The 20,983-nt window shown below is 57.9% G+C and overlaps 1 protein-coding gene across 3 annotated transcripts in view; it reads left to right on the top strand.

The window, feature by feature from the left end:
- CACNA1I (calcium voltage-gated channel subunit alpha1 I) overlaps positions 1 to 20,983 on the top strand; it is a 120,904-nt gene that overhangs the window by 81,392 nt on the left and 18,529 nt on the right. For all 3 annotated transcript variants that reach the window (XM_043439850.1, XM_043439849.1, XM_043439848.1), the window contains exons 11-26: positions 7,369 to 7,520; positions 8,328 to 8,513; positions 8,823 to 8,940; positions 9,535 to 9,690; positions 10,174 to 10,267; positions 10,920 to 11,122; positions 11,766 to 12,233; positions 12,566 to 12,666; positions 13,363 to 13,486; positions 13,755 to 13,823; positions 14,320 to 14,504; positions 14,950 to 15,076; positions 16,647 to 16,772; positions 18,106 to 18,195; positions 19,709 to 19,901; positions 20,479 to 20,630. In XM_043439850.1, the coding sequence (XP_043295785.1) occupies positions 7,369 to 7,520; positions 8,328 to 8,513; positions 8,823 to 8,940; positions 9,535 to 9,690; positions 10,174 to 10,267; positions 10,920 to 11,122; positions 11,766 to 12,233; positions 12,566 to 12,666; positions 13,363 to 13,486; positions 13,755 to 13,823; positions 14,320 to 14,504; positions 14,950 to 15,076; positions 16,647 to 16,772; positions 18,106 to 18,195; positions 19,709 to 19,901; positions 20,479 to 20,630 (2,544 nt within the window). The remainder of the gene's footprint in view (positions 1 to 7,368; positions 7,521 to 8,327; positions 8,514 to 8,822; positions 8,941 to 9,534; positions 9,691 to 10,173; positions 10,268 to 10,919; positions 11,123 to 11,765; positions 12,234 to 12,565; positions 12,667 to 13,362; positions 13,487 to 13,754; positions 13,824 to 14,319; positions 14,505 to 14,949; positions 15,077 to 16,646; positions 16,773 to 18,105; positions 18,196 to 19,708; positions 19,902 to 20,478; positions 20,631 to 20,983) is intronic.

The raw sequence follows: 20,983 nt of genomic DNA, 5'->3' as shown, positions 1-20,983 counted from the left end.
CTCCCCGCCTGGCCTGTCCGCCTTCTCCTTCTGCCGCATCCTTTTGGGCAAACACTCCAGCCTTCAGATGGCGGGGGGCGGGGGGCTCTTCTCATTGGTACTGCAGGCCCCACTTGGTCTCCGCACTGAGGTGCCCTCACTGGCACCCTCTGCCCCTTCACAGGAACCGCCCTGGCCTCCTTGTCCATGAGCAGATGCCCTGACTTCGTGCCCTTTACCTCATAGGGATTGGCTCCCTGGCTCCTAAGCGCCAGGCCCTGAGCCAGCTGGTATATTGAGTCTTCACCACCAAAGCAGGTATTCACACCACCTGCCCCACCCCCCAACCTGACGCCTACCACCGGAATGCTGAAACCCGCTGCTTCATCCCTTGGTTCTGCTGTCGCCCAGCAGGGTGACCTTGGGCAAGTCACTTGGCCTCCTTCAGCCAGTAGCCCCATCTGGAAGTGGGCACACGAACCTCTCCTCCCAGAGCAGCTGGGAGGGTCAAATGCGTTAAGAAGCCTGACGCATAGTCCACTAGTTAGGAATGGTTTGTGAACTTTTGTTGGAACCTTACACCATCCCTGGGGCTTCCCCCATAGCTCAGTTGGTAAAGAATCCACCTGCAATGCAGGAGACCCCGGTTTAATTCCTGGGTCGGGAAGATCCGCTGGAGAAGGGACAGGCTATCCACGCTTGGGTATTCTTGGGCTTCCCTTGTGGCTCAGCTGGTAAAGAATTCGGCTGCAATGCTGGAGACCTGGGTTCGATCCCTGGAGAAGGGAAAGGCTACCCACTTCAGTATTCTGGTCTGGAGAATTCCATGACAGTTCATGGGGTCGCAAAGAGTCAGACACGACTGAGCAACTTTCACTACACCACCCTTGGGGTCAGTTTACCCAGTTATCGTCTGGAGCTCAAAAAAATTATTAAGGAAAAAGTGAGGGGGAGGGAAGATTTTTAAAAATATTCTCTTTAAAGCAGCTCCGAGCAGCAGCCATTGTTTGGCGGAGCTCCGCGCAGGGCCCGCTCGTGGGGCGCGGGTAGCTCTGCTCCACGCCCCTCGCTCCCATCCCAGACGGTGCTGGCAGGAAGCGATCCGCCCCCGAGTCTATTTTGAGTAACTCTCGTCTGAGGTGGTGCCGGTAGAGAGAGAGGTAGCCCAGGGCTGCCAAGGGGCAGGGAGAGAAGCGGGGAGCGGGAAGGGGAGGCCGGGGAACACATGCAGCCCGTCTCCCGCAGGGGAGGGGACTCAGAGGGGAGGCATCCTGGGGGGCTCTCATATGGCCCCGGCTGCACACCCTGCAGGCGGGGAGCTTGGTGTGGTCACCGGGTGGCAGGGGTGGCAGGTGACGAGGGCATGACAGAGGTCAGGTGCCACTTTCCTTTTCTGTCTGTGAAGGGGCCACCCCTGGGCTGAGATGAGAGGCGAGACTGGGGGTGCCCACAGCCTTTAGGGGGTCACTGCTGCCAAGATCTCAAAGGCGTGTCACCAGGGTTCCCGTGGTCACGGATACTCTGTGCCTGGGAGGAGGTGACCAGGAAAAGCGGGAGTCAGCCAGGCAGGGGCCTGTGTGTGACCCCCGAGGCAGTCAGATGGTGCTGAAGTCTGTTCCCGACCCAGCGCGGCCCTGGAGGGGAGGGGCCCAGAACCGTCTGGGACAGAGTCTGCGTGGCAGGCAGCTGGGTGGGGATGGCTTGGGCAGCCAGATTCCTCCGTCGTCATCTGCTGTCCTGTGTTGTCATATCTCTTCCTGGTGTGACCTCTCGGCAGCCCCCGGGGCAGGTGGGGAGAGTGCCTTGTACCCACTGGGCAGGTGGGGAAACAGGCTCAGAGAGGTGAACTGGCTTGCCCAGTGTGGCATGGTGAGCGGCTGTCAGCGCTGGGCTCCGAGATGCTGAGGTTGAATTGGAGGTTCCAGAAAGCTGACAGGAGGTGAAGGGGAGGCACTGCTCCTGGGAGGGGGCTGTCTCAGCCCCGCCCTCTCCTGGCACTCTCTTGCCCATGCCCATGACTCCTTCCGAGCTGGGCAAGGCCTTCCTGAGACTAGAGGAAGGTCACCATGTCAGATAACACAGAGGATCAGAGACTTCCCTCGTGGTCCAGTGGTAAAGGCTCTGCCTTCCAATGCAGGGGGCACAGGTTTGAGTCCTGCTTGGGGAATTAAGATCTCATGTGCTGCAGTGCAGCCAAAAAAAAAGAAAACGAGAGCCAGGCTGAATGGAATGCAAGGTAGGGGTGCAGAAAGCCTCCCTAGGGCAGGGCTGACGCCAGCTGGGTCATGTCCACTGGCTCTAGGTCCCAGGGGACAGCATTCAAGGCCTCCAAATCAGTGGATGGGTCAGAACAGGTTTTATTCTCTTTTCAGCAGTCTCGTCAAGTCACTGCCAACCTAGATCTGGGGTGACTCTGGGAAGAGAAAGATGGGGTAGCTTAGTGCCTGACATTTCAGCTCTATGGGGGCTTAGGGGAGAGATACACCAACATGGACTGCAGTCAGGGAAGGCTTCCTGGAGATGGTGGCACTGGAGATGGATCCTGAGGTCTGACTGGGACTTCAGTAGACAGAGGAGAGACAAATGCAGGCACCAGGAGCATAGGTATTCCTATGGAAGACCCTCCTGAGCCCTCAAGGAGCATATGCACATGGGCCAGGGCAGACAGCCCCGGCGGCCTGGGGGCTGTCCATTCATGAAGGGTCTTGAGACAGGCTTTATCCTTAGGGCGGTGGGGGGTGGGGCATGGAAGGCTTATAAGCAAGCCAGCGAGCCTGTGCTGAACTGGAGCCCCAAGTCAGAAAGGTAGGGCAGGCGAAGGCACCTGGACCATGGGGAGGTAGCCGGGCCAGAGGGAGGAGACCTGGGTCTGAGATCTAATTCTTCCGCTGCCTGTGTGTGGCCAGGGGCAGTCACTTCCCCTCTCTGGGTCTCAGGCTTTCCGGCTGTCAGATGGGGCTACTGCAGGGCAATGTTTTAGCTTTGATGGAATAATTCATGGAAAGTGCTTAGTGCCACCTGGCACGTGGGGATGTTGTTAACACCAGCTGGGTTGTTATCATGGGGGTGATGCTGGGCTCGAGGGGTTCCTGGGGGCAGCGTAGGTTCCTGCCCAGCTGGGCCCTTGTCTGCCCCTGCCGCCAGCCCTCCCAAGCCTGGCGTCCATCAGGGGTGAGCTGGCCCTGCCACTGCCCTGTCTGCCTCCGCTTCTAGCCTCTCCTCCAGGTTGCAGCTCCCCGCTCATCGGCCCTCCATCCTCCCACCTCTGGTGTAACCTGGTTTTTCTGCCCTTCCGCACCTCCCCTTCCCCTGGGTGGGTCTTTGCCATCTCCAGCCACCTCTCTGCAGTCTCTCCGTCTGTCTGTCTGCCTCCGCGCTCTCACTTTCTGACTCTGTCTCTGACTTACCCAGTGTCATGATCTCAGTCTTTCACTCTGTTTGTCTCTGTTTTCCTCTCTTTATCTTGTCTCTCCACACCCTGCATTTGCTTCTTACTCCCCGTGTCCATATTTGTCTGTCTGTCCATCAGTCTTTTGAGTCTCTGTCTGTCCATCTCTCTGACGGCTGCCCTGTTCCTCTCCACATGCCTCCCTACTTGGTCTCACACTCACTGTGTCTAGGTTTGTCTATCTGTCTCTCTCTCCCATTCACTGTCTCTCTCCCAGAAAAATGCTTGCAGGAGTGATGGATGGTCCATTAGAAAAAGATTAACAGGTGTGCGCTTGACTAGAGAAACAGCTGTTGTGAGGGAGGAGGGGAGGAAGCGGGTGACCTTTCGGGGAGAGCTGGGCGGCAGGCTTCCCATCAGTTGTGGGTGGGCGGGCGCGCGGGCAGTGCGAGGCCCCTAGCCGGGTGACCGCCGTTGTGGAGTGTCAGCAGCCACATCTTTCATCTCCCATTTGGAGGGCTGGGAAATTGGTGACTCTCAAGAGCATCTGGGCCTGGCTCATCCTGGAATGCTGGGCCTCAGCCCTTCCCGCTCTGGGGGCCTCTCTCGGGGTCCCACTCCCCTTTGGGACCATTTTTGTGAGTCAAATGTAATTACAGATGGAAATGGTGCCTTCTCCTTTGATCTGGCCTTGAGAGGAGCTGGCGGTTTTATTAGATTTCCCAGGCACCAGGCGGGAAGCAGAATGCTGGGTTGCTATTTTTTTTCTCTTCTCTTTTTGACCCAAGTGGAGTCAAAGTCAGGCCCTGAGTCCCTGTTGCTCCGTGGGAGAGCTGGGCTGGAGTGGGCGAACCCGATATTGGGATTTCTCCCACCTCTCTGCCTTCACTCCAGCTGGTCTCTCTGCCTGGACACCTTCTCTTCTCCCTGTTACCCACTCTCCCTCTTGGCTCTGAGGTCTCCTTGAGATGTCAGCTTCTTCCAGGAAGCTGCTCCAGACTCCACTCACCCTATGGCCCAAACCACCTTCAACTTCCCTCTGTTTTGATCACCTGCTGACTGGGTGTTAACCTGCATGATGGGCTTTGCCAGTGGAGCCTGCACTTCTCAAGGGCAGGGAGAATGTCCCGATTGGTTCACCACCGCCCAGCCTGGGTAGCACAAGCCCAGCCCTTGACCGACACTGGGGAGAGCCTGCAACAGTGGACGAGTGAATGGATGGGTGGATGAGTTTGGGGGTGGGGGTGGGGACTGGGAGCGCAGTTTGGAGTCTGACTTGGTGGCGCTGCCACAGCCTTGCCAGGTGACTCTGAGCACAGCAGTTCCCTTCTCGGAGCCTCAGTTTCCTCATCTGTAAAGCGGAGATGACAACAGTGGCCTCACAGGGTGGCTGAGGTGTCAGCAATTGAGTTGGGATTGAGCTCAGGCCTGAAAAATGGCCCTTTCCTGCTGCATGATTTGGGCAGGAACAACCTGACCCGGTGGTGAGTAGAGACCAGACACTTCACCAGTCCTGGCAGAACCAGGGGAGGGGAGAGGGGCAAAGAGAGAAGGAGCTGGAGCCCTGTATAGCCCTCCCCTCACTCCATCTCCCATTTTAAGGATGAGGAAACTGAGACCTGGGCAGTGAGGATGGACTTGGAACCACACCCCTGTCGTGGCTATAGGGTAGCTTGTTTAATACACTGGGATTCCTCGGGTAGTTCCACTTGTAAGGGTGTCATGTGCTGTTAATAAGTAGCAGTTAGAAGGAAATGGCAACCCACTCCAGTATTCTTGCCTGGAGAATCCCAGGGACGGTGGAACCCGGTGGACTGCCGTCTATGGGGTCGCACAGTCGGACACGACTGAAGCGACTTAGCAGCAGCAGCAGCATACAGCTCCAGGGGCAGAGGGTGGGTCTGTGGACAGAAGGGCTAGTCTCCTGAGTAGCTGGGACTTTGACCTTCAGGGGCTTCCCTCATGGCTCAGATGGTAAAGAATCTGCCTGCGATGTGGGAGACCTGGGATTGATCCCTGGGTCAGATCCCTGGGTCAGGAAGATCCCCTGGAGAAGGGAATGGCAACCCTCTCCAGTGTTCTTGCCTGGAGAATGCCATGGACAGAGGAGCCGGGCGGGCTACATACAGTCCATGGGGTCGCAAAGAATCAGACACGACTGAGTGACTTTTCCTTTGACCTTCAACCTCTCTGGGCCTTAGCGTTCTCCTCTGAGCAGCAGGTGAAGTAAGCCCCGCTGACCGGGTGGTCCAGTGTATTGAAAGCCGTGGTGGCACACGGTAGGTGCAGGGTCTCTGTCTGCCCTTCGCAGAGCTGGTGGTCTCCAGCCACCCACAACCCTGAGAAGGCAATTGCTAAGGAAGGAAGGAGGTGGGGGGAAGGCTGGGTACGGAGGGGTGAAGGGCAGAGCCTTGGAGTCAGGCTGTCTGGATTCAAATCCAGGCACTAGCTCTGCAGTACCCCTCAGGCAAGGACTGGCCTTCTCTGAACCTGTCTCCTCATCGGCATAATGGGCTCTTCAGCTCAGTTCAGTTCAGTCGCTCAGTCGTGTCTGACTCTTTGCGACCCTATGGACTGCAGCATGCCAGGCTTCCCTGTCCATCACCATCTCCTGGAGCTTGTTCAAACTCATGTCCATCAAGTTGGTGATGCCATCCAACCATCTCATTCTCTGTCGTCCCCTTCTCCTCCTGCCTTCAGTCTTTCCCAGTATCAGGGTCTTTTCTTATGAGTCAGCTCTTCGCATCAGGTGGCCAAAGTATTGGAGCTTCAGCATCAGTCCTTTCAATGAATATTCAGGATTGATTTCCTTTAGGATTGACTGGTTTGATCTCCTTGCAGTCCAAGGGTCTCTCAAGAGTTTTCTCCAACACCACAGTTCAAAAGCATCAATTCTTCAGCGCTCAGGCTTCTTTATGGTCCAGCTCTCACATCCATACATGACTACTGGAAAATCCATAGCCTTGACTAGACGGACCTTTGTTGGCAAAGTAATGTCTCTGATTTTTAATATGCTATCTAGGTTGGTCATAACTTTCCTTCCAAGGAGTAAGCGTCTTTTAATTTCATGGCTGCAATCACCGTCTGCAGTGATTTTGGAGCCCAAGAAAATAAAGTCTCTCACTGTTTCTATTGTGTACCCATCTATTTGCCATGAAGTGAAGGGACTGGATGCCATGCATGATCTTCAGTTTATGAACGTTGAGTTTTTAGCCAGCTTTTTCACGCTCCTCTTTCACTTTCATCAAGAGGCTCTTTAGTTCCTCTTTGCTTTCTGTCATAAGGGTGGTGTCATCTACATATCTGAGCTTATTGATATTTCTCCTGGAAGTCTTGATTCCAGCTTGTGCTTCATCCAATCTGGCGTTTAGCATGATATACTCTGCATATAACTTAAGTAAGCAGGGTGACAGTATCCAGCCTTGACATACTCCTTTCCCAATTTGGGGCCAGTCCGTTATTCCATGTCTGGTTTTCTAACTGTTGCTGCTTGACCTGCATACAGATGGGCTCTTGTGAGGGCCTGAGTGACACGATACTTAGGAAGTACACAGAACAGGTCCTGCACACACTCACTAAATGGGTGAGGGCTGTGGGCAAATAGGGATTTCAGCAGTCACTGGTTTGCCTTCCTGTCTTCCTCTGTGTCTAACTGTGTGACCTCAGGCTGCCTTCTAAGTCTTAGCATCCTTATCTGTAAAATGGGTATGATAATGTGGCCCTCAGTCGGCAGTACAGGCATCATTGCCCGACTGATGGAAGGTCGGCCCCATGGGTTCCCATCTCAGTAGACCTCTTTGGGCAGCAGAGATGATGCAGAGGCCAAATGCAGGGGCAGGATGGAGGTCCAGTGAGGAAACTGACCTGCAGGCCATGGGGCCAGGGTGGCAGAGCCAGGCCTCCCTGGCGGTTTGAGAGCTGATGGGTGTCCAGAGTGGGGGAATCCACGGCTGCCCTCTAGCCTGACCGGGTCCCCATCCCCTGCCCCAACATCCCCACAGCCTGAGGAGCTGACCAACATCCTGGAGATCTGCAACGTGGTCTTCACCAGCATGTTTGCCCTGGAGATGCTGCTGAAGCTGGCCGCCTTTGGGCTCTTCGACTACCTGCGCAACCCCTACAACATCTTTGACAGCATCATCGTCATCATCAGGTGCTGACCCCCCCTCTCGACCCCCGCCACAGCCTGCGGGCTTAGAAATAGAGCGAGGCGGGAGGGGAATTAAATGCACTGACCTCAGCCAGTAAATGAAATTGTTGTTCAGTCGCTCAGTCATGTCCGATTCTTTGCAACCCCATGGACTGCAGCACACCAGGCTTCCCTATCCTTCATTATCTCCCGGAGTTTGCTCAAACTCATGTCTATTGAGTCAGTGATGCCATGCAACTATGGATGTAAATAAAGTACATAAGATCAAAGGAAGTTAATTATGCCAGAATGAAAATATTTGAAAATGTGTGATTTATCAATATAGACGTGCTTCTGGATGAATGAATTAAAATCAAGATCAATAGTGGTGGGTCCATCACAACCACATTCCAGAGAAAGGATGAGCATAACTAATGTCTGGAAATGTCTGTATCTGCCATCACGTGATAGAAAACTACCAGTGATTTCGACTGGCCACAGGGTCATAGGGACTGCTAATTAATTCTCTGCCGTTTGTTGTTGACCTTCATAATTAAAGGAATGTTGAATCTCAAAAAGAGGTCAGCGATATTCATGGGCTGTAGACTTCTTAAAGGGGGCGGTCCGTGGAATCCAGGTTCAGAGCCCCGGGTTTAGGGTGCCACGAGCTGCAATGACCTGTCAAACAACATCTATTGGGTGAACGAGCGTATGAACAGGTGTCCATCTCCGCCTCCCCACCCTCCCTTCTTCCTCTGCCCTCATCCCCGCCTCCCGCTGACCCCTCCTGCCTCTCTCCCCTCCCTGCCCTGCCTGCTGGCCTGGCCACAGCATCTGGGAGATCGTGGGGCAGGCGGACGGCGGGCTGTCGGTGTTGCGTACTTTCCGGCTGCTGCGGGTGCTGAAGCTGGTGCGCTTCATGCCCGCGCTGCGGCGCCAGCTCGTGGTGCTCATGAAGACCATGGACAACGTGGCCACCTTCTGCATGCTGCTCATGCTCTTCATCTTCATCTTCAGGTGAGCCCTGCCTACCCTGGGGCCACACCCATGGGGCCTGCCAGGGCCGTGGGCAGGGGCCTGGGGGAGTGTGACTGAGCTTCTTCAGGCAACACCCCAGACCTGGGTGTGAATCCTGGCACCGTCACTTTATCCCTGATGGCTCTGGGCAAATCCTGCCCCTCTGAGCCTCAGTGTTCATATCTGTAAAATGGGACCAGCTCTGGCACTTCTCCTTTTAGTGGGCTGTTCTGAGAATGAAACAGGATAGGTGGGCAGAGAGCTTGGTATGTGTGTGAGTCCCTTGAGCCACCTTCATCCTTCCTTCAGCATCCTCGGGATGCACATCTTTGGCTGCAAATTCAGCCTCCGCACGGACACGGGAGACACGGTCCCCGACAGGAAGAACTTTGACTCCCTGCTGTGGGCCATCGTCACGGTGTTCCAGGTGAGCCCCAGCCAGTGTCCACGGGTGTCTGTCACTTTTTGGAGGTGCCCCCAGCCTCAGAGAGCCCGGGAAAGAGCAGCAGCCTGCAAGGAGGCCCCTCAACCCCAGCCTCCAGCGGCCAGAGTGCCGCAGCTCTGGCTATGAGGGCCTGGTGCCCGTCCCGGTGTGTCCACTCCTGCCCCGAGGCTTTGGGGTTAGGATTCTTCCCTGAAACTGTTTCCTCATGGGTACTGTGGTCGTGGGGGTGGGATTGTCAGGCCAGCTCGGAGGGCGTGCTGGTGACTGGGGAGCGAGTGTCAGGGCAGGAGTGTGTGATGCAGGCCTTGAGGGTGTGGGCAGACCAGGCAGCAGGAAGAGCAAGGTGTGTGTGTGTGTGCGCGCGCACGCATGTCTGCACACATGCACATGCACTTGTGTCTGTGGCTATATGCTCCAGCCAAGGCCATGATATGCGAGGACCCTGGGTGTGCATGAGTGTGTGGGAGAGAATGCTGTAGGTGTGTACGGGCTGCTGCCTGCCTGCAGCTAGGACAGCCAGTGGGCTGGGGCCTGGGGATGCTCGGGGGCTGAGCAGTCGATTCCCACCCCGCACAGATCCTCACCCAGGAGGACTGGAACGTCGTCCTCTACAACGGCATGGCTTCCACTTCCCCCTGGGCCTCCCTCTACTTCGTGGCCCTCATGACCTTCGGCAACTATGTGCTCTTCAACCTGCTGGTGGCCATCCTGGTGGAGGGCTTCCAGGCGGAGGTGACTGTGGCCCTGGTGGAGGAAGCACCCCTTTGGGGCCTGTATGAGACTGGGTGGGGGGAGGGGTGGCCTGGATAGAGGAGGACCGCAATTCAAACATCTAGCAGGCAACGGTTCTCCAGAGGAGGGTGTTACCAGTGAGGTGGTGAGCTTCCCATCACAGGAAGCATGCAAGTGAAGGCTGCATCTAGGACCCCTGTCTATCCCCCAGGGATGTAGGAATAAGTCTCTCCATCTCTGAGATCCTAGAGTCCCCAGGATCTGGGGTGCTCCATTTTCTGAACCTGGGGGGGACTTGTTGTTGGGCAGATGTGGGTTTCTGGCCGAGGTCTTCATTAGCTTCTCACTTCCTTTTTCTGAGCCTCAGTTTTCCCATCTGTAAAATGGTGGTGGTGGGGAATGGTAAAAACACCCATTGAAAAATTCAGGAGGGAGGGAAGGGCTAAACTGACTTTCGTTCCAATGTGAGGGACGGTCTCCCAGGGTGATGCCAATCGCTCCTACTCGGACGAGGACCAGAGCTCATCCAACATGGAGGAGTTCGATAAGTTCCAGGAGGGCCTGGAGAGCAGTGGAGGTAAACAGATTTCCATTCATCACCTGGGAGGCCAGGACTTTTACCCAGAGGTCCAAGCGGGCAGACGGCACAGCATCTGGTTTCCCCTCAAGCCAAGGCTCCGGGACTGCTAACTCTCTATGGTTTGTTGTTTATGTTTATCATAGACAGAAACGCTGAATCTCAAAAAGGTCAGTGACAGTCATGGCTCTCCTGAATTCTAGGCATGCAGCCCACCCTCACCCCTCCACACAGCTGGCCTGTTAAGAGGAGTTTTGGGCCTCAGGATGCCTGGGTTCTGTTGAGTACTTCTGGGCAGCTGGGAAGAAACCTCCCCAGCCCATGCTGTGTCCTTCTCAGCAACTAGGCTAGACAGGCTCTGCCTTCTTCTTGCAATGAGTACAGGAGTGAGGCTCCCATGTTGGGTGAAGCCCAGAGCTGGCATCTAAACATGGAAGGCAAGGGCTTCACTCATCCAAATGTAAAGCTGAGAGCCTTGGAGATAGGCATAGGGGAGGCATGTGTAATGGGTTCCGACCAGGAGGACTTGCTGGTGGAGGAGGTCCCTCCAGAAAAACTCTTCTTTTCTGTTACTGTCCATGTCTGTTTCTTCGTCTCACGGCTTCTTTTGCTCTTGTCTGCCCCTCCTTCTGTCTCTATCTGAACCCTCCAGATCCCAAGCTCTGCCCAATCCCCATGACCCCCAATGGGCACCTGGACCCCAATCTCCCACTGGGTGGACATCTGGGCCCCACTGGGGCTGCAGCATCTGCTCCCCGCCTCTCACTGCAGCCAGACCCTGTGCTAATGGCCCTGGGCTCCCGCAAGAGCAGTGTCATGTCACTGGGGAGGGTGAGCTACGACCAGCGCTCCCTGGTGAGTCCTTGTGGGGTGCTCTGGATGGCTGCTTCCTGCCGGGTGTGTGCAGAGTGACCCAGAGAAGATGTGTCTGCCAGTCTGGTACCAGCCTCAGACTGGTACCTAGGTTTAGGACACCAGACTGCCCAGCCAGAACCAGGCAGGGACCATGTCATTTCATTCCTGGGTGCCCAGGGAACAAGGAATGAATGAACAAGTGCCAGTGGGTCTGGTGTAGAGTTGGGTTTTTGTCTTAGCAGCAATGTGCAGGGTAAAGAGCTGGGCCTTGGGGTTGGGGAGACCTGAGCTTCAATCTGGCCTCTGCCACCACCAAGCTTTGTAACCATGGCCAAGTTACAACGCTTCTCTAAGCCTCCAGTTTCCTTTCCTGTAAAATGGGCAGATGTCCTAACTTGCTGTACCTTTCTCACTGAGAAGTGAAGCGGCAGGAGGGACAGAACCACGGGGTGGAGGAGACCAAATGTCCCAAGATGAGGATGGAATGAGAGGCAGAGCAGGACAGGTCTCCTGGGGTCTAGCCCATTCTGTCCCCCCAGTGGCCAGGTGGGTGGCTCCCTTTGGGTCTCAGCGGGAGGTTGCCTTCAGTCACAGCCGTCACTGTGTGTGATGACGTTGACCAGAGCCCCGGCCTTCCTCCCAGTCCAGCTCTCGGAGCTCCTACTACGGGCCGTGGGGCCGCAGCGGGGCCTGGGCCAGCCGTCGCTCCAGCTGGAACAGCCTCAAGCACAAGCCACCGTCGGCGGAGCATGAATCCCTGCTCTCTGCTGAGCGTGGCGGCACCCGGGGCTGCGAGGGTGCTCGGGAGGAGGGCCCGCTGCGGGCCGCGCCCCTGCACGCCCCGCATGCCCACCACGCGCATCATGGTCCCCACCCGGCGCATCGTCACCGCCACCACCGCCGGACGCTGTCCCTCGACACCAGAGACTCGGTGGACCTGGCCGAGCTGGTGCCTGCCATGGGCACCCACTCCCGGGCGGCCTGGAGGGTGGCGGGCCCGGCCCCTGGGCACGAGGACTGCAATGGCAGGATGCCCAGCATCGCCAAGGACGTCTTCACCAAGATGGATGATCGCCGGGATCGCGGGGAGGACGAGGAGGAGATCGACTACGTGAGTGCGCGGGGCTCTGGAGAGCCGGCAGAGAAGAGCGAGGGGCCGAGGGGCGGGGCTTGAATGGGGCCCCGCCTAAATGGGCGTGGCCGTGGGAGAGGACTTCAGGTGCGTGAGCAGGGGGCGGGGCCTGGACTGCCCACCTCTGAGCTGGGCCTGCCCCTGGCACAGAAGCCCTCCTGGCCTACCCTGGGTGGGGCGAGGATTCTGGTCTTGCTAGGAGAGTTCAGAGGTCATCCAGTGGCCACGCTCTGCTAGATGGCCAGGATGGGTGGAGGTGAGCAGCTCTGGGCGGTGCTGACCTGCCTGACCCCGTGGCCTTCTCTTGCCAGACTCTGTGCTTCCGAGTCCGCAAGATGATTGACGTCTACAAGCCTGACTGGTGTGAAGTCCGCGAGGACTGGTCCGTCTACCTTTTCTCCCCCGAGAACAGGTGGGCAGGGCCAGGCTTGGGGTGCAGTTAGTGTAGGGGGTTGACGTGTCTGGGAGGAAGAGACTTCTGCCAAGCCAAGCAGGACCATTGCGGGGGCATCCCTTATACCTCAGAGCCTGCAGGGGAGGAACGGGTTCAGGTGGGGGCTTTTCTGAGCATCTTCTCTACCCTAAGCTGTTCCTGGGCTCCAGGTTGGATGAATCTTCTGAGAACCTGGGGTGCTTCCCTCTGGAGAGGGCATCAAAGGGCTTCCTGGAGAAGGTGGCCTTTGTGCTGGGCTCTGGAAGCAGACAGCATTCTGCAGATGAAGAAGGAGGTGTGAGAGGGTGGAGGCCGGTCCAGGTGGAGAGAGTAGCCTGAGGGAAGGCCTGGGGGCAGGAGCTGAGGGTATCTGGCCATGTGTGCCCATATAGTTGAGGACAAGACTCAGGGACATGGGCTGGTGTTTGGAAAGCTTTGAGTGTTGAGGCTAGGTGGGCGCACTTCATCCTGGGGTGCTAGGCGCTTGCAGTGTGGTCAGTGAAGGTGGCATCCTGAGAAAATGTGAGATCGCCACCTGTGGTGTGTCCAGAAGAGAAGGGTCAGCTTCCTCCAGGCCACCCTGGTCCCCGTGTGTGCCTGGGCCTTCTGCCTTCCTTCCGGCCAGGGTAAGGGACAAACCAACACTCACGTGGCCCCCCTGCCCGCCCTGCCCAGGTTCCGGGTCCTGTGTCAGACCGTCATCGCCCACAAGCTCTTCGACTATGTCGTCCTGGCCTTCATCTTCCTCAACTGCATCACCATCGCCCTGGAGCGGCCCCAGATTGAGGCCGGCAGCACCGTGAGTGGCTGAGGCCTTCAGGCAGTGCAGGGGACAAGGCAGAGGAACAGGCTGCCAAGGCTTGCTGTGGGATGGCATGCTGGGCTGGGGTTGGAGAGCTCTATGAGGCCGGATGCCACAGAGGGAGGTGTGCCGGGAGCTGGCCTCTGGAAGGGGGCCGCCTCCATGGACTGTGAAGTGGCAGCCTCTCCTGGGTGCCCCTTAGCTGAAGGCAGAGGCTGGCAGTTCTGGGAGCTCCTGGACCCACGGCCTCTCCCGGCTCTTTCAGGAACGCATCTTCCTCACTGTGTCCAACTACATCTTCACAGCTATCTTCGTGGGCGAGATGACCCTGAAGGTACTGGCTTCACCTGGGACCTCACCTTCCCCCTGTCCGGGCCCCAGGCTCTGGTCCAGCCTCTGTCAGCTGGTCACCCACTTGCCCCTCAGCAGCATTCCACAGGGGGCATTGGAGGCCCATCCCCACTTGGTGCCAGCCACTGGGTTGGGCTCCTGGGGCGGCGGAAGGATGAGGGGGCCAAGGTCAGCTTCATGTCTGCTGGGCGGGTGCTCATAATGCATTTCCAGTGTCATGGAGGTACCTGCTGGAGGCCTGGGGGCACAGGAGTGGGTTCTGTCTAGGATGCTTCCGGGAGTGCTTGGCTTCCAATGGGGGTTAGCAGATGTGCGGGGAGAAGGGAACCGGGCAGTCATGGGCCTGTGCTTCAGGGAGTGGCTCCTTAGGTAAGGGGACACCTATAACCTGCCTTCGGAGGGGTGGCAGTGAACGCATCCACTCCCGCCCACCTGCTCCTCAGACACCTACCTGACCCCGCCCATTGCCCCGCCCCCAGGTGGTCTCCCTGGGCCTGTACTTCGGGGAGCAGGCCTATCTGCGCAGCAGCTGGAACGTACTAGACGGCTTCCTCGTCTTTGTGTCAATCATCGACATTGTGGTGTCCGTGGCCTCGGCCGGGGGAGCCAAGATCCTGGGAGTCCTCCGGGTCTTGCGGCTCCTGCGCACCCTACGACCCCTGCGGTAAGGACCCCCCCACCCCCGTGGATGGAGAATCCCTGCACTGCCTGAGGGATCTCTCATGGTCTAAATGGACCCCTCACTGTCCCGCTCCCGACCCACACGGTCCTCTGTAGCATGTGCCGGGCACCATCTGAACCCCGGGCTGTGGGCCCTGCTCCTGGGGCAGGGCCTGTAGCAGGTGCTGGAAGGCGGGGGCTGAATGTGGTCCCCAGGGCTGCTACCCACTCTCTGTGTGTCCTTGGCGGGGGCACTCACTGCCATCTCTGGGCCTCTAGTATCTAGAGGAGGGTGCAGTATGTATTCCAAGGGATTGGGGTAAAAGCGCTGCGTCTTGCTGTGCATATAATCTGTGGCCTGGGGGCCGCTGCTCTGACTCTGGCCTAGTAGGGGCTGTCCCAGGCCTGGCTGATGGCTCATGGTATCCTTGGCCCCTCCCTGCCTGCAGTGTCATCAGCCGGGCACCTGGCCTGAAGCTGGTGGTGGAGACACTCATCTCCTCCCTAAAGCCCATCGGGAACATCGTCCTCATCTGCTGCGCCTTCTTCATCATCTTTGGCATCCTGGGAGTGCAGGTGAGGGGGCTGGGCCGGCAGTTGGCTGGGCTCTGTAGTTGAAGAGGCTCCACGCTCCTGCCCAGCTCTCAGGACCTTGTGCCGGATGCACTGGTGGAGAGGCCGTGGTCCCTGCCAGCAGGGAGCTCCCATTCCAGGCAGGGAGGCAGACAGGGCCCAAAGGGCAGAGCAGGTGGGGTAAATGGGATCACAGAGGGCCAAGGGAGGCAGGAACACGGGGCTGGGCCGGGGAAAATGGGGAAGGAGGTGGCCTTTTCACCAGGCCTTGAAAGACAAGTGGTTTGGGCAGGTCGCAGTGGGGGCAATGTATGTCAGAGGCAGATGGACACATGGGGAGGTGGGGACAAGCAGAGCACTGGTGGAGAGAGTCCTGGAGCTACGACTGGCATGGGGAGGTGAGCTGGACCAAGGCGGGTGAGACCTGGAAGGGCAGCTTGGCTTCACTGGGGTGGGCACCATGGAGAACCTCTGACCCAGGCAAGGCCCTAAGCTGACTCAGATTTTGGTTTAGCCCAGTCTGGGAATAGGATAGGGCTTCCCTCATAGCTCAGTTGGTAAAGAATCCACCTGCCATGCAGGAGACCTCGGTTCAATTCCTGGGTTGGGAAGATCTGCTGGAGAAGGGATAGGCTACCCACTCCAGTATTCTTGGGCTTCCCTTGTGGCTCAGCTGGTAAGGAATTCACCTGCAATGTGGGAGACCTGAGTTCAATCCCTGGGTGGGGAAGATTCTCTGGAGAATGGAAAGGCTACCCACTCCAGTATTCTGGCCTGGAGAAATCCATGGACTATATAGTCCATGGGGTCACAAAGAGTCGGACATGACTGAGCGACTTTCACTTTCAGGGCTGGACAGGGAGGAGGGGGTGTAGATCGTAGACTGTACGTCGGGGAGTGGCCAGAAGACCTGGGTCTTCTGTGGTCCGAGCTGCCACTGAGACCCTGTTTCTTGAGGGTCCGGGCCCTGTCCTGAGGCCCCAGGCTCCCCACTGGCCCTGTGTTCCGGGCTGTAGCTTTGGAGGGGCCCTGTGCACAGGTGTCCTTTGGGGTCCCTGAGAGATCACAGCGTGGCTTCCTGGGCAGGAAGGGCTTCTTGCAGACAGTGGATCTGCCCCTTCCAGGCAGTTGACATGGAGAGGGCTTGGGTCCCTAAGAGGGTCCCTTTGCTTCTTTCTCTCTCTCCCTTGGAGATGTACAGGCAGTTTCTTGTGTGGAGTCCCTGCTTGAATCCCCAGTGTGCATACTGGGGTCTGATCTCTGGGGTCTGTGGAAGAGCTGGGAATCAGACCAGGCTGTGAACTTTCGCTCTGCCACTTCCTGAACCTGAAATGACTTTGGGAAATTAACCTGACATCACTGGGTCTCAGTTTTCTCACCTGTGAGATGAGATGAGCGTAGCCCTGCCTCATGCCGGAGGACTTGGAGAGCGGGTGGGGTGGAGTGGGTTGGCTCAGACATGCACAGTGTCCCTGGAGGGGCAGGTCCCTCTTCTGATTTGCACTCCAATTGCACACCCCCCCACCCCGGAGCACTGGCAAGATGGTCACGAGCCCTGTGTCCCTACCCCCAGCTCTTCAAGGGCAAGTTCTACCACTGTCTGGGTGTAGACACCCGCAACATCACCAACCGCTCCGACTGCGTGGCTGCCAACTACCGCTGGGTCCATCATAAGTACAACTTCGACAATCTGGGCCAGGTGAGCACCCCCTCCTGTTCTTGACCTGACCCACCCCACATGGGTGGGGGTGACAGCTCTTCAGTGCCAACAGGACTACAGACCAGGCTCCAGTCCTCCCCTGCCAGGGCTTCTGCTTTTCAAGCCTTGATTTTCTTTTCTGTAGAATGGGTAGGGGTAGAACTCCCTTCACAGGTAGTGTGAGGCTTGGGGACCCTGAATACAGAGTGTCTGGCAGGTGCTTGGCATTTAGTAAGTGCTTTAGTGGACACTGGCTCCTGGTCCCCTTCCCGCACCCAGCCCTTTTCCATTCTGGACGATCTGCTTAATGGCAGGCTGATGACCTTAGACTCCTGAGTAGGTCCCCACAGAACCATGTGGGAGGTTCCAGCATGGCCTGGAACCTTAGATCCCTTCCTGGACCTCTTAGCAGCTGTGTGCCCTCAGGCCAGTTCTGCCCTTCTCTGTGCTTCAGTGTCTTCATCTGTAAATGCGAGCAGTGATAGCAGGTCTGTGATTCCAAGGTCCCCAGGCTCTCTGCACTTCAGGCCTCTGTGATCTAAGGGCTCATGGGGACATTTGCCCCTAGAGCTGTAAAGACTTCGTGTGCCTCTCTGGTAGAGAGGGCCCCCTTTTTGTCCCCTGTCCTGCTCCTGGGCCTGAGCCCTTTTCAGGCAGCCCTCAGCACCACTCCCTCTGGGAAGCGAAGAGGAAGGGTCTGAGGCCTGGATGGATAGGATGGAGGGGCCAGCACAAGGCAGGAGACCTCTCCCGTGGACGCTTTGTCCTGCTGTCCATATAGAAGCCTTGGCTGGCTATCTCCTGGGGATCACCTCTGTTTCTAATAGTGATGGTAAATACTGCCATTTACGGACAGAGAAGCTGGGGCCCAGAGACATGAAGGAACCTGCCCCAAGTCACACAGCCAGTAGGTGGCAGACCTTGGGCTGGTCCTGACTTCTCTCGAGAGCTCCTGTTTCAGGCGCTAGAGGCAGGGCCCCTCAGGAAGCTTCCAGTTTAAAGTCTCCGCTGATCCTCCCAGCCAATGTGGCAGGCAGGCCCTGAAGGGTTAGCGCCATTCTGTGGGTGAGGGGAAAACATGTCATGAATTTTTTGCCCGGTTAATGTCAGAGCTGAGACTGGAGCCCAGGACTCCCAGTCCAGTGCTTGTTCTCCTGCAGCAGTTCTGTGGGACACAGGGCAGGCACACGGCGTGTCCTCAGCAAAGGTCTGTCGGCCGAGGACACAGCTCTGCCCTGGACTCGGGGAAGGCCTCTCTGTCCCTTCGAGGGGGCAGATGCGGCCTGAGCTGCCCATGCCACCTCCCTGTCCCCCTTCCTCCCATGTCTTCCAGGCCCTCATGTCCCTCTTTGTGCTGGCCTCCAAGGACGGCTGGGTGAACATTATGTACAATGGACTGGACGCTGTCGCGGTGGACCAGCAGGTGGGAGCGGCCGGGCCGGGTCTGTCCAGGCAGCAGGGGAGGGATATGGTGTCTTTGGGGCCCCCGGGGTCTGAAGCGGGTGTCTCCCACTGTCAGCCATACCCGCCCCTCCCTGTCCTGGCCGGCACCCTCCCCGTTAGGGCTGGGCTCTGGCTGGTGTAAGTCTGTGCTCCGTTTGCTTCTGCAAGTCTGCTCTCTGCAGGGAGAGCGCTGTGAGCCGGCTCTGCCCAGAAGGCTGCGGAGCCTGTGGGTGGAGAAGCGAGAGTAAGAGGAGGACCGGGGACAGGCCAGCTGCAAGGACAGCAGGTGCACGCCTGGGCGGGCCAGTGACAGGCTCAGGGAGTCATGAGGCCAGGGCCGAGGGTAGGAGGTGGAAGGAGAGTGGCAGGAGGCAGGTGGAGGAGGTAAACAGGGCAGGAAGGTCAGGAAGGCCTAGGTGCACAGCTGGGGCTGGAGTGGAGGGCAGTGGGCATCAGTGAAGGGGTAACAGTGAAGAGGTAATCAGTGAACTTGTGGGAGCCTCCTGGGGCTGCCGGGTGAGGATGGATTTGGGAGTGGGAGTGTGGAAGGGGTCAGAGAGGAGGCTGGGTCTGAGCCCTCACCCCCAAGATCCCTCTGAGAGCAGGGGTCCCCTCAGGGGCTAGGCGGGGGCCTTAGGCAAGACACATGGCTGATCAGGGTCAGCAGAGTCCTGGATATGGAAGTCATCAGGAGAAGGAGCAGGGAGATGCTCTAGGTCATGACAGGACCCACTCAGTGAGGGCATCGGAACTGGAGATGCCGCTAGGCCTGTAGGCCGCCTCGGGCTCTTGGCCTCACCCTGGACGGCTCTGGAGTGGTCATAGAGGTGGAGTTTGGGGATGTGGAGGAATGAGAACACATGATGACATCACCTTCCATTTCTCTGTCTGTACACTCTTCCTGCCTGCCACCCCCACTAACACACACATGGACACACACAGATACACACACACACCATCAAGGCTGTGATCATTCCTCTGCTGGCTGCTTTGTTTCCTGGTTTGTTTCTAGATGAATGAATAAATGAATGAATGGTTGGATGAATAAATGGATGATGAGCACATGGATGAATAACTGGATAGATGGGTAAACAGATGAATGAATGGATGGATGAGTAAATGGGTAAATGAGTGGATGATGGATGGGTAAATGGATGAATAAGTGGATGGATGGGTAAATGGATGAATGAGTGGATGATGGATGGGTAAATGGATGAATGAGTGGATGAATGGATAGGTCAGTGGGTGGATGAATAGATGGTGGGTAGGGGAAGAAGACAGATGGCAGGGAAGGGGGCACTGTCTTTGCTGAGCACCATCCTTGTACCAGGCAGGGTGGGCACTTCCTACCTTCACCTCCTGCAAATCTCCCAGTTGCCCGGGAGGCTGCTCCTGGTGCCCCCCTGCATGGAGGCTCGGCGAGGGAGGGCACCCCTTGCAGTGGGCCCCGGGGTGCCCGGCCAGCCTCCCTCAGCCCCGTCTGGTCCCCGCAGCCCGTGCCCAACCACAACCCCTGGATGCTGCTCTACTTCATCTCCTTCCTGCTCATCGTCAGCTTCTTCGTGCTCAACATGTTCGTGGGCGTCGTGGTGGAGAACTTTCACAAGTGCCGGCAGCACCAGGAGGCCGAGGAGGCGCGGCGGCGCGAGGAGAAGCGGCTGCGGCGGCTGGAAAAGAAGCGCCGGAGTGAGTGGGTGACCTGCGCGGGAGGGGGATGGCCCCCTGGCCCAGGGCTCCTCTGTCCACTGCTCTGTGGAGGCCTGGGCCTGACCGCAGCCACTGGGCCTCTGGACCCAGAGGGAACGGGGGTCTCTGTGCCCTGACCTCGCCCTTCCCCCGTGTCTGCCTGACCTGACCTCTGTCATCAGTGTCCATCCAGAGTCTGATGGTGACCCCACTGCCCGCCTGAATGAGGCCTTGCAGCTCAGTCCAGGCAGAGGGCAGAGACAGAGCCCAGATGCCCAGCCCTGAGCCGTGGGACCCCTATCCTGCCCCCAGCAGACCCAGAGCCCCTGAATGGGCACATTTGGGGTGGATGAGGACAGTCAGGGTCCCTCTTTGCCACCCTGCCTCACATTCTAACCCCTTTTCCTCGAGGTGCCCTGGCTGGGTGGGGTGGACCTAGCTGACTCCCAGGGCCTGGGGTGGACCCGATCTCTCCCCCTCGCCTCCCCCCTCCGCTCTGCCCCTCCCTCCGTGTGCTCTGCGCCCACCTCTGCCCCAACCCTCCGTGGTCTGTGCCCCCCACCCCGCCCCCCTGCAGAGGCCCAGCGGCTGCCCTACTATGCCACCTACTGTCCCACGAGGCTGCTCATCCACTCCATGTGCACCAGCCACTACCTGGACATCTTCATCACCTTCATCATCTGCCTCAACGTGGTCACCATGTCCCTGGAGCACTACAACCAGCCCACGGTGAGCCCCGGCCTGGCCCCTGGCCTGAGATCACATGGCGGGGTCGGGTCCTCAGCGGGACCCCACCCCAGGGATGGGCGGGCCAGGGTCTGAGCAGGTCCTACACGGGGTCCTCTGCTTAAGAAGCTCAGGGCCTGGTAGGATGGATGAGTGATGAGAGGGAGAGGTCACTCCTTTCCAGGGAAAGGTCCTGGTGAGTGGGGTGGGATGGGGTGGGAGTGGGGTGGGGGGTGACGTTCAGTTCCAGCCTTGAACATGGGTGACAACAGCTGTGCTGTGTTCACCAAGACTCTTTGCCGGGCACACTACAGATGTTAACTCTCTAATCCTCGCAGCAGCCTTCATGTGTGTGT

Source organism: Cervus canadensis, chromosome 21, assembly GCF_019320065.1.
Source record: "Cervus canadensis isolate Bull #8, Minnesota chromosome 21, ASM1932006v1, whole genome shotgun sequence".
Taxonomy (NCBI): domain Eukaryota; kingdom Metazoa; phylum Chordata; class Mammalia; order Artiodactyla; family Cervidae; genus Cervus; species Cervus canadensis.
This window is presented reverse-complemented; position numbering and strand designations above follow the sequence as displayed.